The sequence below is a fragment of the Neofelis nebulosa genome, chromosome 1, assembly GCF_028018385.1.
Source record: "Neofelis nebulosa isolate mNeoNeb1 chromosome 1, mNeoNeb1.pri, whole genome shotgun sequence".
Taxonomy (NCBI): Eukaryota; Metazoa; Chordata; class Mammalia; order Carnivora; family Felidae; genus Neofelis; species Neofelis nebulosa.
The window spans coordinates 103,564,090-103,580,901 of NC_080782.1; the positions used below are offsets into that span (position 1 = coordinate 103,564,090).

The 16,812-nt window shown below is 40.2% G+C and overlaps 1 protein-coding gene across 1 annotated transcript; it reads right to left on the reverse strand.

The window, feature by feature from the left end:
* Positions 1 to 398: 398 nt before the first annotated feature.
* On the reverse strand, positions 399 to 14,817 carry LOC131517573 (protein kish-A-like). The gene is made up of 3 exons (XM_058739901.1): positions 14,793 to 14,817; positions 14,302 to 14,365; positions 399 to 683 (listed from the first exon to the last, which is right to left on the reverse strand). The coding sequence occupies exons 1-3, from the start codon at positions 14,815 to 14,817 to the stop codon at positions 434 to 436; spliced, it is 339 nt and encodes a 112-aa protein (XP_058595884.1). The 3' UTR covers positions 399 to 433.
* Positions 14,818 to 16,812: the final 1,995 nt, after the last annotated feature.

A 16,812-nucleotide genomic window follows, 5' to 3' on the forward strand; every position in this document is an offset into this window, starting at 1 on the left:
AATTCATGGATTCCCTCAGAATATTTTTTTTCTCATTCTGTAAAGATTTCTCATTTCCAAATCACAATGAAAGGAACTTGAGTACTTTATCAATTTTGTTTTCCATTATATGCCTTAGAGACATAAGATATAAATATAACCTCACTACAAACTGGTATCTGACACGACAGAATAACATTTGCAAAATGCAATGTTGTAGTGACAATAATGAGGCTGATTGCTACAGACATGTTAAACTCTGAGTGTTAAATGGTTACATCTTATTTATTCAGAACATTGATCCAACAACAAAAATAGAGAACAGCAGCTGAAAACTTATCTCATTCAATGTTCTAAGATAAAAGAGCTAACCATTCATTCCATTATTTTCTGCAGATAAATCCTTTTTTCTTACTGAAATCTGATGGCAATTAAATTATGATATTTTCCCAGGCTACTGTATGAAGAAGAAGCTGAAGGCCATCACTATACAGCATACTGCAACATAAAGACTCTTCTGTTCACCAATTCTGGAGCATTTCCAAAATATACCCAACAATCCAGTTTTATTTCTGTCCAGGAGGCTGTGTGCCAAGGATGGGATATAAGCACAGGAATATATAAGCAACAAGATTACAGTCAACCGACTCTGAAAATTAAAAATGGCAGACACAGTGAGGCCGGCAAAGCCCCAGTCACATCCCCTTCAGAATATTTTGTTGAGAATTTCTTCATAATTTCCGTTATGTAATATATCCAAGATTATACAAGCCAACTTTATAATGTATGACATCATAAAGCAACTAGACCTATCAGATCACTTTAAGAACACATTGCCCGGTATTGGCACAAAAACAGACACATAGACCAATGGAATAGAATAGAAACCCCAGAACTAGACCCACAAATGTATGGCCAACTCATCTTTGACAAAGCAGGAAAGAACATCCAATGGAAAAAAGACAGTCTCTTTAACAAATGGTGCTGGGAGAATTGGACAGCAACATGCAGAAGGTTGAAACTAGACCACTTTCTCACACCATTCACAAAAATAAACTCAAAATGGATAAAGGACCTGAATGTGAGACAGGAAACCATCAAAACCTTAGAGGAGAAAGCAGGAAAAGACCTCTCTGACCTCAGCCGTAGCAATCTCTTACTTGGCACATCCCCAAAGGCAAGGGAATTAAAAGCAAAAGTGAATTACTGGGACCTTATGAAGATAAAAAGCTTCTGCACAGCAAAGGAAACAACCAACAAAACTAAAAGGCAACCAACGGAATGGGAAAAGATATTTGCAAATGACATATCGGACAAAGGGCTAGTATCCAAAATCTATAAAGAGCTCATCAAACTCCACACCTGAAAAACAAATAACCCAGTGAAGAAATGGGCAGAAAACATGAATAGACACTTCTCTAAAGAAGACATCCGGATGGCCAACAGGCACATGAAAAGATGTTCAATGTCACTCCTTATCAGGGAAATACAAATCAAAACCACACTCAGATATCACCTCACGCCAATCAGAGTGGCCAAAATGAAGAAATCAGGAGACTATAGATGCTGGAGAGGATGTGGAGAAACGGGAACCCTCTTGCACTGTTGGTGGGAATGCAAATTGGTGCAGCCGCTCTGGAAAGCAGTGTGGAGGTTCCTCAGAAAATTAAAAATAGACCTACCCTATGACCCAGCAATAGCACTGCTAGGAATTTATCCAAGGGATACAGGAGTACTGATGCATAGGGGCACTTGTACCCCAATGTTTATAGCAGCACTCTCAACAATAGCCAAATTATGGAAAGAGCCTAAATGTCCATCGACGGATGAATGGATAAAGAAATTGTGGTTTATATACACAATGGAATACTATGTGACAATGAGAAAAAATGAAATATGGCCTTTTGTAGCAACGTGGATGGATCTGGAGAGTGTGATGCTATGTGAAATAAGCCATACAGAGAAAGACAGATACCATATGGTTTCACTCTTATGTGGATCCTGAGAAACGTAACAGAAACCCATGGGGGAGGGGAAGAAAAAAAAAAAAAAGAGGTTAGAGTGGGAGAGAGCCAAAGCATAAGAGACTGTTAAAAACTGAGAACAAACTGAGGGTTGATGGGGGGGTGGGAGGGAGGGCAGGGTGGGTGATGGGTATTGAGGAGGGCACCTTTTGGGATGAGCACTGGGTGTTGTATGGAAACCAATTTGACAGTAAATTTCATATATTAAAAAATAAAAAAAAAAATAAAAAAAAAAAGAACACATTGCCCAAAAGTAGCAAACACACAATCTTCTCAAGTACACATGGAACATTCTCCAGAATACACCATACGTTAAGCTGTAAAATGAGCCTCAATAAATCAACAAGATTGAAAATATATTATGTTCTCCAACCATAGTGGAATGAAATAGAAATTGATGACACAAGGAAATTTGAAGAATTCGTAAGTGCAGAAATTAAATAACACACTCTTAAATAACCAATGGGTCAAAAAAGAAATCACCACAAAGGAAATTAGAAAATAACTTAAGATGAGTGAAAATAAAAACACAGCATATAAAAATTTGTGGAATGGAGATAAAACAGTGCTCAGAGGAAAATTTATAGCAGTAAATACCAGTATTTTTTTTTAAAAATTTAATTTCAGATAAATAACCTAATCTTCAATTGTAAGGAACTGAAAAAAGAAGAGCAAACTAAACCTAAAGCAAGAAGAAAGAGGAAATAATATTAGAGCAGAAGTTAGTGAAAGAGAATAGAAAGACAACAGAGAAAATCAATGAAACCAAAAGCTGCTTCTTTGAAAATATCAACAAATTGACAAACATTTAGCTAGACTGACCAAGAAAAAAGAGAGAACTCAAATTTCTAAAATCAGGAATGAAACATGAACTATAAATTGCCCAATTTAAAAAAAATGAAATGAGTATAAAGAAATACAATGAATGATTGTATGAAACAAATTGTATAAAAGAAATGAAATGGACAAATTCCTAGAAACACTCTCACTACTGAAACTGACTCAAGAAAAAAAATACACAATCTGAGTACACCCATAACAAGTAAAGAGATTGAATTAGTATCAGAAACTACCCACAAAGCCCAAGACCAAAAGGCTTCAATGTTGAATTCTATCCTATGTTTAAAGAAGAATTAGCATCAGTATTTCACAAACTCTTCCAAAAGTTTGCAGAGTGAAAAACCCTCCCCAACTAATCTTATGAGACCAGTCTTGTCCTGATACCAAAACCACAGTCATGGTACAAATACAAACAAAAACAAAGCTAAAGACCAACATCTCTTATGAATAGAAGTGCAAAAATCCAACAAAATACTAACAAACTGAATCCAGCAACATATAAAAGGGATTATGCACCATGACCAAGTGGGAGTCATTCCAAAAATGCAAGGTTGGTTTAATATCTGATAATCAACCAATGCCATACACTCTATTAACAGTAAAAACCTAAAACCACATGATTATGTCAATAGCTGCAGAAAAACATTTGACAAGGGGTGCCTGGGTGGCTCAGTCCGTTAAGCGCCCGACTTCCGCTGAAGTCATGATCTCACAGTCCCGTGAGTTAGAGCCCCGCGTCAGGCTCTGTGCTGACAGCTCGGAGCCTGGAGCCTGTTTCAGATTCTGTGTCTCCCTCTCTCTCTGACCCTCCCCCGTTCATGTTCTGTTTCTCTCTGTCTCAAAATAAAACGTTAAAAAAATTTTGACAATGAGGGTGATGGATATATTTACGGCATAGATTGTGATGATGTTTCCATGTGTGTATACTTATCTCCAAATACATCAGGCTGTATGCATTAAATATGTACAGCTTTTTGTTAGTCAACATTACCTCAAGAAATTGAAAGCCAATTTCTCTTTCATGATAAAAAAAAAAGACACTAAAGAAATAAAGATGGAAGGGAACCTCTCTACCTGAGAAAGAGCATCTTTAAAAAAGCTACACAAACATCATACTTAATAGTGAAAGACTGAATGCTTTCCCCTACAATTAAGGGAAACAGAGATGTCCACTCTGACCACTTCTTTTTTTTAACATTTATTTATTTGTTTTGAGAGAGAGAGTGTGTGCATGCGAGTGGAGTAGGGGCAGAGAGAAAGAGAGAATCCCAAGCAGACTTCGCTCTGTCAGCACAGAGCCCTACACAGGGCTCCATAGCATGAACTGTGAGATCATGACCTAAACAGAAATAAGTAGTTGGACACTTAACCAACTGAGCCACACAGGTGCCCCTGACTCTGACCACTTCTGTTCAGTGTTGTTCTAGAGGCAAATATATCTCGGCAACAGAAATTAACAGCATCAAGACTGTAAAGGAAGAAGTAGAACTATATTCAGAGATAACATGATCTCATATACAGAAATTCCTAAGGAATGCAAAAGAACTCCAAGGTACAACTCCAAACATAATAAAAACCACAGAATCGCAGATGTTTATAGGGCAAATTTTGTGGTATGTGAATTATTAAATTGAGAACATTTAGCATATAGTAATTTTTGAGCAGACTCAACAATGACACCATCACATAGATCAATGACACACAAAGGGATTTGATATCTTATTTATCCCTGGATCATGTATTCATCTTTCTCAATTAAAAAATACTGAAGTCATTCAGGATGAATTATCTTTATTATTTACTCCACTGGATTTCTCTTTCAAACTGAAATGGCAATATATACTTGTATTGCCTTTTATTATGCGCCAAAAATTTAAAAATTCCTAGAAGTACCAAATAAAAACCCTATAGTATTCTTCTCACCCGTGACCCTCTCTCCTACCACCACTACTCCTTGAAGACAATGAATATTAATAGTTCAATGTCCACATTCTTCCCCATGTTCATCTCAATGCACACAAATGAAAATATTCACACAAATAAAAGGTTTTTTCCTCTGATTTTTCTACATACATTTCTCTCCAACTTACTTCATGGTGGCCTTTCCTAATGGTCAGTGCCTATAAACCATAACTCCTCCTTGTTAAAGCCACACAACATTCCAGAAATATGGACATACCACAGTTAATCCAAGCACTCTCTGGTGACAGGATTCAAGTTCTTTCCTTTTTTTTTTTTTTTTTTTGGCATTCAATGTATTTCTTTACACATACACTTACAAATCAATTCTTTTACTTCTGTATGATAAAATTGTCCAATCCAGATTTTAAAGATGCAGAAAAACATGACTTTGCTTAGCAAGAAAGAAAAAAAAAGGTCATTATGTTTCACTAAACATCCTGCTTGGTGGAAAGGGGGAAACATTTATTTCTCAGTTCTGAGTCACAGCCCTGTGAATAGGTTAGATTTTGTTTGCAAATACATAAACAAAATACAAATTACAAGTGCTCACCAAACAAGGCGTCTTGTAATAGGGGCAAAGGGTGTGTCACAAGAAACACATTTCCTGGTGCAGGAAAATGAGCCGCAGAGGAAGGAAGCAGCCCAGGGAAACAGTGCTGGACCAAGCTTTATGCTTTGACTGCAAAACTCCCCTGACAACAACGAATCCAACAGGATTCCTGGGTTCAGGGTTCAGGTTAGGTTTGGGGTTAGGCTTAGGTTAGAACCTTGAGTCATTTCAGACCACGGTTCCCCTTATTTACTGCTCTACTTTGCGCCTTCTCTTGGTTGACTGGAACAGTTTTTTCAAGAAGGAAATGTGGATGCCGTGATCCCCCTGCCCTTAGCTATCTAAAAATAGTTTTCTATTGCCCTCCTCCACAAAAGACAACTTGACTTATTTTAAATGTCTGGGTCACAGCCTTTTCTTCTTCCAAATCCTGTACATACAGCAGCCTTAAAAGCCTTCCAGCTAACAGTGTTGCTGAAGACAGCCTATTTTGGTTTCTTCGCTAGTGTCATTACAAGATATGAGAAATCCTCATATTTGTGTGAGCATGTACACAGAATATAAACATAGTAAACTGAAGAAGCACTCTCTGTCATTAAAATGCCAGCAGCTAAACTGTCTCATCTGATATATTCTCAGTTTACTGATGTGAGAAGACAAGGAATGAACTCCACATGAACTATGCCTACAGCAATATGACCATTACGTCAGTAATTGTGAGTCTGGAAGGCACCAAACAGTAAGTCCACAGCAAATCAGCCCAAAGTGACAGCTTAGAGATTTGATTTGACTATTCTCTGGCTTTATGTCATTCAATGCCACCATCGGAAGGAGCCATCCTACCCACAGTGTTCCAGAAGGCCTCATACCCTTTACTTTTGGGCATCAGCTACTCAGTTTGTGAGAGCACCACCTACTGGTGCATTAGAGAAGCATAATTTCTTCATTCTCTTAAGCTGTGGATTATTGGGACCTGCCCAGTGAAAGGGGATATAAAAACCTTCTTCCTCATTCTGACAGGTTCCCCCCACCACCCCCAAACTCCTCTTCCCTTACGGTCCCTTGAAAAGTGCAGCAAAAGTGAAATTTATGGAAGGTATATAAGAAAACTCAAAATCTAAAGGGAGGTTCACCAAAAGACGTGAAAAGACAGAAGATAGAGCCACTCCTGAAATTTCAGTTTCAGGAACTGACAGCGGACTTCAAGGTACTGCAAGTGGCGTGAATGAGCAGAAGCAATTGTCTTCTGCCTTTGTGTTACTCTGTGAAAGTTCCAATTCCAGAGAGACACTGCTGTTATTCGTCTCAGGTCACATTCTCACCTCTTGGCAGGAAAGGATACTGGTTCTTGACTGACATTTTGCTGTGCTGACTCTTGTGGAGAGAAGACAATTCCTCCAAAGAGTATCAGAGTGCTTTTAGCCAAAAAATGCTCACTGTGTCTCTCCAATTTGTAGTTAAATTGCCTTTTCCAAGAGGACGTGTTTAGGATGTTTTAAACTTGTGTAATTCAAAATTTTCTCTTTGGATAGATCTACATACAGATCTCTTCTGTTTTTATCTGAAATACAGGGAGCCCCCTTCAGCCCATGTACTTACATTTTATTCCGTCCTTTACTATTACTTTTAATCCTTAGTTATGCTATCCTCCCTAGGAATCCAAAGTAGTCGTATAGTAGACCTTTGCTCTCACTTCCATTTTCTGCTTCCTTTTGCTTGTGCTTTTTTCTGCATCCTAGAAGCACTTCTCAAATCTGTTCTCCACAATGTCCTATAATTTTCTTAGGGACCCTTTAGGCTCTTCAAAGATACAAAACTTCTATGAGATTCTAGGGGACTGTCCCCTATCCCTTTGTTCTACCGTAATTTTTATTTATTTGTTTAATGATTACTTATTTTTGAGAGGTGGGGAGGGGCAAAGAGGGAGACATAGAATGTGAAGCAGGCTCCAGGCTCTGAGCTGTAAGCACAGAGCCTGATGCAGGGCTCAAACTCGCCAAGTGTGAGATCATGACCTGAGCCAAAATCGGATGCTTAACCAACTGAGCCACCCAGGCACGCCTGCAGTAATTTTTAATGGACCCATGTTTTGTTTTGTTTTATGTTCATTCATTCTCAAATGAGGCAGTATCTTTCCAGATTCATTAGTAGCTAACAGGCAACCATTTGCTCTTGACCCCACTCTGTCTACTTAGGTATCAATCAAATAACTTACCTACATTTGTAACTGAAGGATAGACCAATATGCCCAGTTCAAAGCTGATTTCCCAGTCATTTTGAGCAACAGTCTGCTAGTGAGGTAGTATATTTTTCTACTGCCACTTCCCAGCTCTCTAATAAGTTTCAATGAGATATAAAATCATATTTCCCGGAAGTACCACCTAGTATCTGGGCCCTGTGTTTTAGAAAACCCCACACTGGCCCTCTTTCGATTATATCCTTCCCTGCCAGGAAGGGAATCTGTGAGACCAAGGGCATGTGCCCTCCTAGAGCCTTTCTAGACAAGGATTAGACATTCAGGATCCTAGAATTACCTACCTGAACAGCCTAAGCCTGTCCTACAGGCCTCATCCACAGGCCCACCCTCCTGATGGCAGACCATGCTACAAGTGTGTGCCCTTCCAGGCCCAACGAATGGCCAAGGGCAGCTATTTGCAGAGGCTCTGGACCTCCTGGCTGGGAGCCTCATGTGTTCAAGGCTGCTTGCAACACAGGAGACAGCGGTAGGAAGAGAAGGGGGACAAGCTGGGGGCTAATGGACTTTGGGCAAACTTTCTCCAAATCACCAATATTTCAGCATGGGATCCAAGGAGTCTAAAAACTCTATATTTGAACCTGGAATTCCAGATTATTTTGAAGGTATATTTGTCAAGGTAAATAATAGAATTTACTTTATCTTTATTTACAATTTTGATTCAGACATATGGTACATAGACTTACATTTCTGTTCCTTTGGATCCTGCAGATATTAGGGATGGTCTAATAGCTGGCTTCCAAGCCTCTTCCTGCCTCTACTCCACCGTCCCAGAAGCAGCTCTATTTAGACACAGGTTAGTTCCAGAGGCTCTTTGTAAGTCTGCCAGGAATCAAAAAGTAACCAAGAAGAATACAAGCCTGCAGCCCCTAGATGGATGACCATTAGCATATGAGGTGGCCCTATGAAACTTTAAAATTGGATATACTCTCCGTGCTTTACCTACATCCCATCAGGCATCTGTGTCTAAAATTGAGTTGTACCTTATATATCTACATTGAAAATCTGTACAGGCAGATTTCATTCCCCCTCCCCCTAAATTCCTTACTCCCTTAATACTTCTTCTTTACTTCCTGTTCATTATTGTCCATTGCACAAGCATAATGCTTTAAATATTCTGTGTGATGTGTTCCTCATCCGTTGAAAACATTCTATTATTCAACAATCATCTCCTATTTACATGTACAGCTTGTCCTTTGCTCACCATTTTGAATTTGTGAAATTATCTTGATTTTCATTTCCATCATATTCCTATGCCTCTTCTCACCAGAAAGCTTAACGCTCTTTGCCTTTGCACTTTCAGACATGGCAGTGTTAAAAAAAACTTTTATAAAACATCTCTACAATCAGCCAACACAGCCTGTAGGATGCTATACCACAGAAGGTTGAAACCAAAACACCTGCTCACAACTTTTTTTCTTCCACTGCTGACCAGCAAAACTGACATGGCTGTGTGTGTCTGTAGAAATTTATAATATAATGGAGTAGAGGTTAATTCATAGTGCAACTTGGATTTAATGGGGAAAAAAATCTGATTTATTTTTGTCTATGATGAATCTGGTCTTCCTACCATAATCTCCCATTACTGGTTAGCAGAGGGAAATTAACTAAATGTCCAATTGCAAGTTCATTTCAATCCATTAGATAGTGTCAGCCTCTTAAACAAAACAAGCAACTACTTGGTCTCTCAGAAGGCCTCCCCTTTCCTTGGTTCTCCGGGGAAAGGATGTTTTTATGCCTTTCTTTGCTTAATTGCTTACTCAAATATCTTTTCCAAAAAATGATCCAGATTTTCATGAAGCCCCAAAAATTTTTCTTTGGGAAATGGAAAAATGTGTATTTGAACACCCAGCTGGCATTATGCCACAACTCTACAAACAGCTACAGTGGATATTAAAAGTAACAGAAGACCTAAGCACCTTCATCTACCGATGAGGAAGTGACATCCCAGTGACATAACAGTTTTTGCCTTTAAACAATTCCTAAGTCTTTTTTACCTCTCACTATGTGGCTCTGGCACACCAAACTCAGCCAGAAACTAGCACTCCTCCCCTTCTGTGTTTTTTAAGTTTTAATGTTTATTTTTGAGAGAGAGACAGAGTGTGAGCAGGTAAGGGGCAGAGAGGGAGACACAGAATCCGAAGCAGGCTCCAGGTTCCGAGCTGTCAGCACAGAACCGGATGCGGGGCTCCAACTCACCAACTGTGAGATCATGACCCAAGCCAAAGTCGGACGCTTAACCGACTGAGCCACCCAGGTGCCGCTGGGCCTTTAAATAATAAATTTAAACCTCTAGTCCTTGTTTCATATACTGAGGATATATCTCTTGACACGTTACCAGGTAAAGTGAAGATATCAGCTGCCCTACCCTTCCCCTTCTCCTCTGTCCCTCTACCATTCCACTCCCTACCTATTGTCAACCATGTAGTTTGCTTTAAAAAAATTTTTTTAATGTTTATTTTTTTTGAGAGAGAGACAGAGAGTGCGAGCAGGGGAGGAACAGGGAGAGAGGGAGACACCGAATCTGAAGGAGGTTCTGGGCTCTGAGCTGTCAGCACAAAGCCTGACCCGGGGCTCAGACTCACAAACCGTAAGTTCATGATCTGAGTCAAAGTCATACACTTAACCGACTGAGCCACTCAGGTGCCCCAACCATGTGTTTTTCTTTCAGTGGTCAATTATACCCAAAATTCATATGATTTTTGATTGTGCATTTATATTTAAGGATAGACTAGGTAACCACCAAAAATTTGCCTACTGTTTTCAGTGTAGATCTGCTCCCCTGTTGGGTCTCTCCCACCAATAGCACAATTGACAGTGTGTGTGTCAGTGGACCTTGACGACTGCTTGACTTCACTTTAGGGAGGAAAGCTGGGGCACTAAATATGGGCATCTCCAAATGCCATTTGGGATTTAGACTGTAAATACTTCAATTGCTGTGGTAAAAAAGCCCATGATGATATACAAGGTATCATGATGTCAGACCAGCACTGCTTGATACCCCACTTCCCAATGTCCTATAAAACAACCAGCAACAAGAAAAGTACTATATTGGTAATAATACTGGAATCATAAGAAAAAAAAACATTCATGGAAGTACAGCTGCATCATCAGTAGAGATCAACTGTGGGTTTCAGCAGACCCACAGTCTCTAACAGAAAGCGGAAGGCTCTGCCTTACTCTACTGTTAGGCATAGAAAGATTCCACTGACCAAAAAATAACGGACATCCCACTGCTACGCACAAACTGTCCTTTGAACTGGTGGGTGCCAGGTCCTTCCATTCCCTCTCCAGCCATGTACACTATTATACTCGTTCATCAGTTGCAGCCACTACCAAGACTGAAGAAGGTGGGACGACTGGGTGGCTCAGTTGATTGAGGGTCCAACTCTTGATTTCGGCTCAGGTCATGATCTCATGGTTCATGATATCAAGCCCCACCTCGGGCTCCATGCTGACAGTGTGGAACCTTCTTGGGATTCTCTCCCTCTCTCTCTGTGCCTCCCCAACTCATGCTCTCTCTCTTTGTCTCTCAAAATAAATAAATAAACTAAAAAAAAAAAAGTTTAAGGAAGGTAACACTTCTGCCTATGCTAAGCCAAGCCAGGTGATCAGCATCACCAAAACACATCCTACAACCCACACGCACTTGGATGGTCCTGAAACAACATCCCAAGTACACAGTCAGGGATGAAGCAGATGTGAGAGAGAGAGAGGGAGAGAAAGAGGGGGGGAGAGAGAGAGAGAGAGAGAGAGAGAGAGAGAGAGAGAGAGAGATTGATTGATTCAGGTGTCATGGGCATGATACTTATTCAAGAGTCCTTAATGAAGTGACCGTTTTAGTCAGTTCAGTCTGGTCCAACAAACTACCACAGACTGGGTGGCTTACGCCCAACAGAAATTCAGGGTTCTCCCAGTTTCGGAAGCAAGTCTGAGATCAGGGTGCCAGCCTTCTTCCAGGTTGCAGGCTGATGCCTTCTAGTTACATCCTCACGAGGCAGAAGGGGCAAGAGAGCTCCTGCGACCTCCTTTCTAAGGGCCCTGTTCCTGTTCATAGGGGCTCTACCCTCACACCCTACTTACCTCCCAGAGGCCCCACTTCCTAATACCATCACATGGCATTATGATTTCAACATATGAATTTTGAGGGGACGCATTCAGTCTACTGCAGTAATCAGGCATTACATACAAAAGAGTTAGCATACCAGAACTAGAAAAGCAAAGAAGTTTCAAATAACAAAAATCACCAGCTGAAACATTTATAGGAGATGTTAAAACCCACCAAAGCCCCTTGGCTTCAGTAGATCTCTCCTCGGAACAGTTGTTGCCTAGAAAAGATAAGCAAGCCCCCAGACAACATGCAGTGTCCTCTTTCTGTTGCAAGAGGGCAGAGAAGGACCGGTCTCTTCAGTGCCAGCTACAGGACTTTAAGAGAATAAGACGACTCAAACCACACCAGTGTTTCAAGACCACTGTTCAAAGTGATGACTCTCTTCACAGCAGATTTATGGTGAGGTTAAAAACTTCTATGAACCCAAAGACTGGGCCTGTTTTCCTGCTCTTCCTATGTGAGTCAGACTTTAATGAGCAAGAATTGGTGAAATAAACATAATCAAGACCTGCCAAGATCTGTAATTCTGGAAGTGGTGAATCTTAAGGCTCTTGGGCTTGGGGTGGGAGGGACTTGTTGGGAAAGATATGAGGGGAAGATTTCCTGCTTCCTGGCTGTGGTACAATCTTCACATCTGAGTGTGATAACTTTACTCCCTTCTTACACACATAAGATTTTAGCTATAGTCCCTTTCCTTAGAATATCTCTGAAGGGGTTCAGAGAATGCCAGTCCAAAATATACCACTCTGGTATAAGGATTATTTTGATCTTGAAGGCAGTGGAGAAGAAACAAACACAATAACAACTCTCTGCACACCCCATATCTACCAGGAAGGGCAGGACGATACTTAATCACCAGAGACAACTCTAGACTCATCAATCCAGAGATGGCATCAAAGGGATCTACATAATAAACCTTGCTAAAAACAACCTTATCTGGGGCGCCTGGGTGGCGCAGTCGGTTAAGCATCCGACTTCAGCCAGGTCACGATCTCGCGGTCCGTGAGTTCGAGCCCCGCGTCAGGCTCTGGGCTGATGGCTCAGAGCCTGGAGCCTGCTTCCGATTCTGTGTCTCCCTCTCTCTCTGCCCCTCCCCCGTTCATGCTCTGTCTCTCTCTGTCCCAAAAATAAATAAAAAACGTTGAAAAAAAAATTTTAAAAAAAAACAACCTTATCTTCCATTATTTTCCCCTATATATTTACCTTCCCACAATTTGCCTTCTCTAGAAGCTCAAAGTCCTTTTGAGCTTGTCACTTCTCTACAAATTCATCGCTCTTTTGCTAAGAAGCCGTATTAGCCCAAGTTCTTACCATCCTTTTGAGGTATTCATCATGGAGTCCTCCCATGTGTATGCTCAGATGGACGCATTAATAAACTTCTGACTATTTTTCTCCTTTAATCTCTCTTTTGTTGGTCTCATTTGCAGAACTCCAGTCAATGAACCTAGGATGGGTAGAGAAAATTTTTTCCTTCCCTACATCTCCCTCCCAACTATCATATCCCTCATGCTAAACAGAGTTGATCATTATCATTTCCTCACTAAATCTCCAGCCCAGAACTTGCAGCCCTGTGCCCAAGGCAAGAACATGGCTCCTGAACAGCCCTGCATAGTGTCAGTGGCAGGGTTCTCGGGCACCCAGGTCATCTACATGAAGCTACCTGCACGTGCGGAATCCAGAGTACAGACCACAGTACTGCTAATTTCTTAATGTTGAATTTTTAAAATCCATCTCTTTAATTTTATTTCTTTTTCTTTGAAAAATTATTATTTACTTTTAATTACACAAGTGAGCACAAATACATGCCCACAGTAAATATATTAAATGTTACATGTAGTCGCCTCTTTCCCAGAACCCCCAATCCCAGTCTCTCTGCAGAGGAAACCACCATTACCAGTTAGGCCTGAATCCTTCTAGCCATGTTTGCATGCACAGATACTCATAGTCATACTTATGAAAATACATAGTTTCCTTTTTGTTGTCGTTAATTATTACCCTATAGAAATGACATCAACCGATCTGTGACTTTCCTTTTGTTCACTCAACGGTAGGTTTCAGATACTGTTCATGCAACTTTATAGACCTGTAGACCTACCTCATACTCTGCACCTGTTGTATAACAGCACTGTATGTTCACATTGTTTATCACAAGCATTCCCCTACTGAAGGCTATTTAGGTTATTTCTAATTTTTTTATTATTATAAACAATGGAATAGAATATATATGTATTGACGAGTATTTTGCTACAATAAATTCTAAAAAGTAATATTTCTGGGCAAAAGATATACACATTCAAAAGTTTAATATGGTTTTAAACCTCTCTCAGACTGGCTTTGGGAATGATGAGGAAGGGGCGGTTGACATGGAGAAAGGTCTAAGAAGCCCAGCTACAACAGGTGAAAGACAACTCAGACTCCCATGATAGGCAGAGCCTGCCCCCTTGAGCGTAATTGAGAGGGGCTACACCACGGATTTTTTTAAAACCCTCCGTGGACAAAGGCTACTCAAAGCTGATTTGATTGAGTTGGGCACGGCCATGGAGGCCATCAGGAATGATGCTGCTGACAGCAACAAACTTACCTCCGCTCTGGGATCCATTCCAGCACTGCAACCACAGCTCCTTCTCTGAGTGATAAAGGTAATACTGGGGGAATAGATGTGGACACCACCTAAGTCCTGAAGAGGAGGAAACAAGGGTTTTCTCCCTGTTTCACTCAAGAAGTAGCTGAGTCATGGACAACATGCAATGATCCAAGTGAAGTGAATACAGCAGCTAACCTCCTAGAGACACTAGATGAGAGTATACAGACCTCATGCACACAGCCTGATGCAGCTCATCTAATCAATGTCCAGTGCTTGGCTGCACTCTTACGGGTAATGAAACATGCCATTGTAACACTAATTAAACTATCAAAATACTAAGTAAATACTAGTCAAAATACTAATTAACACCAATTAAAGTGTCAAAAGGATGCATAAGCAATCAGCTGCACACTCAATGGGATGGTATTTCGTCTCACATTATGACTCAAAAGTGGACATTTGTAGCCAGGATGGGAAGGGCTCCTTACCTGTAACTATTTTTTCCAAATGCATGCCCTCCACAGCTCTTGCTGTGTTCCAATCATGGAAGTATAACAAGCACAAACCAGTAAGGGAACAAATTGTGGACTGGTATCCTACCCATATAAAGGCTATGATTTGGACAAAAGGCAAGTTTTCATACAAGCTCAACAGTAGCTTTTATCCAAGATCAATGAGATGATAGATGTGGAAGTTTAAGCATAACTGAAAGTCCACCATTAACAGAAAGAACATTCTGGGCCATCTCTGCCTCTTCATGTTAGCTGGTCATACGATAAAGCTTACAAATTGGACTCAAGGATGTCCTCCCACTCACCAGCATGAAGAGAAGAATACACAAAAGCTTCTTGGCTCATCTACATCTACTTGGCATACAATCATATTGTTTTTGAATTCTTGGAAGTGAAGCTAGAAAGGATTCCAGCTGCACAGATTGAACACATACAAACCCAGAAAGTTAACACTCATCCCATGAAGATATTCCATTCCTTCCTGTTTAGTTGCGCCATCTGAAAGGTGGCTCAAAGTTTAGAGAGTTCTTTTTTGTTTTGTTTCAGTTCAGATACTTCTGAAGAAGACTGTGGCTTGGAATTCCTCAGGTAGAATCCTACAGCTTACATTCCACCTGTCTTCATACTAGCTTATTAATAAAAGAGAGATAGCTTCTTTGGTATCCTGTCTGTGGTTTGCAGAGTTCCTTGGAAATGTGGATCCTTTGTATATGTATTAGAGCCTGGGTCCACAATAACCAGAATCATCTGCTTGCATTGTTGGTTGCCACATGAAAAAAAATCTAGAAGTCTCTTCCAACTGTGTCTGGTATTTTCACCATTACCATCCATAACCATAACTACTATCTTTGCTGTAAGCATTTTTGCCACAAACATTTTCACTGCAAAACTAATTGGCCATAAGGTAATTTTGCCATAAAAGATAAGTGGTTCACAGTTTGGTTTCATTTCCCCATTGACAGAGTTCCAATTTTTATATTATATAAACCGTAGCCAGCCTTCATAATTGTCTATACCATGACAAGTAGATGTGATAGTCTTAAAATAGTGATAACAACTACATATATATGGACTTGGTAGAAAACATGATGATAAGACACACTGGAAATGTGGAATAAGAGAGTACAAACCAGATCACATACTATCTAGAAAGTAACCTACCAGCCGCAGTGGTAACAGGTTCAGTTACAAATGAATTACAACATTTAACACTTTCCCATAGAACTTTGGAATGTCTAACAACAGACAAGTAACAATAAACCAAAAAGGAACAAGTATGGAAGGCTTTGACACACAATACAGAGCTCAGTTGCAAATATGCAGTGTTTGAAAAATTGATACCTCTCTTAATGAAAGAAGTTAATAATTAAGATTTTTAACTTTTTTCATGTTTCATTGTGTCCTCTTTAACGTGCCTCTCTTATTTTTCATTCTTATATCTTCTACGGGAAAACTGCCTTATAGCCAATTAGTTACCGCAAAGAAGCCTGTGGCTAAGATTTTTACAGCAAAACTAACCTGGAACCTATCATAACAACCAAAAACGTAACATTAATTTGGTTGGGCAAGGCAAACTCTGCACTTGGTCAGGACAAGGAAGCTGCATAGACTATTGAAATAAAGGGAGCTCTCACTCTTTTCACTCTTCCTTCACTCTAACATACGAATGTAGTGGCAAGAAGCTAGTTTTTTTCCCAATGGGTAAGGATACAACACCTTTCAGTTCAACTGACTAGCTCTCTCTCTCTTAAGAACTTAGCCAGTGGCTTTAAATGAGGCTACTGGTGCTGGACATAACTGGCTACTTTCAGGACGATTCTGACTATGGATACTTTGGGGTATCCATATTATATAATATATCCATATTATGTTCTAATGTTGGAACATTAGATCATAACTGCTATCCTGATGCTAACAAGCCAGCTATTTGGCTGCCAGATCCAGGACATGCATCAGACCATATGGATGGGCTAACCCAGGTGACCACCATCAGCTG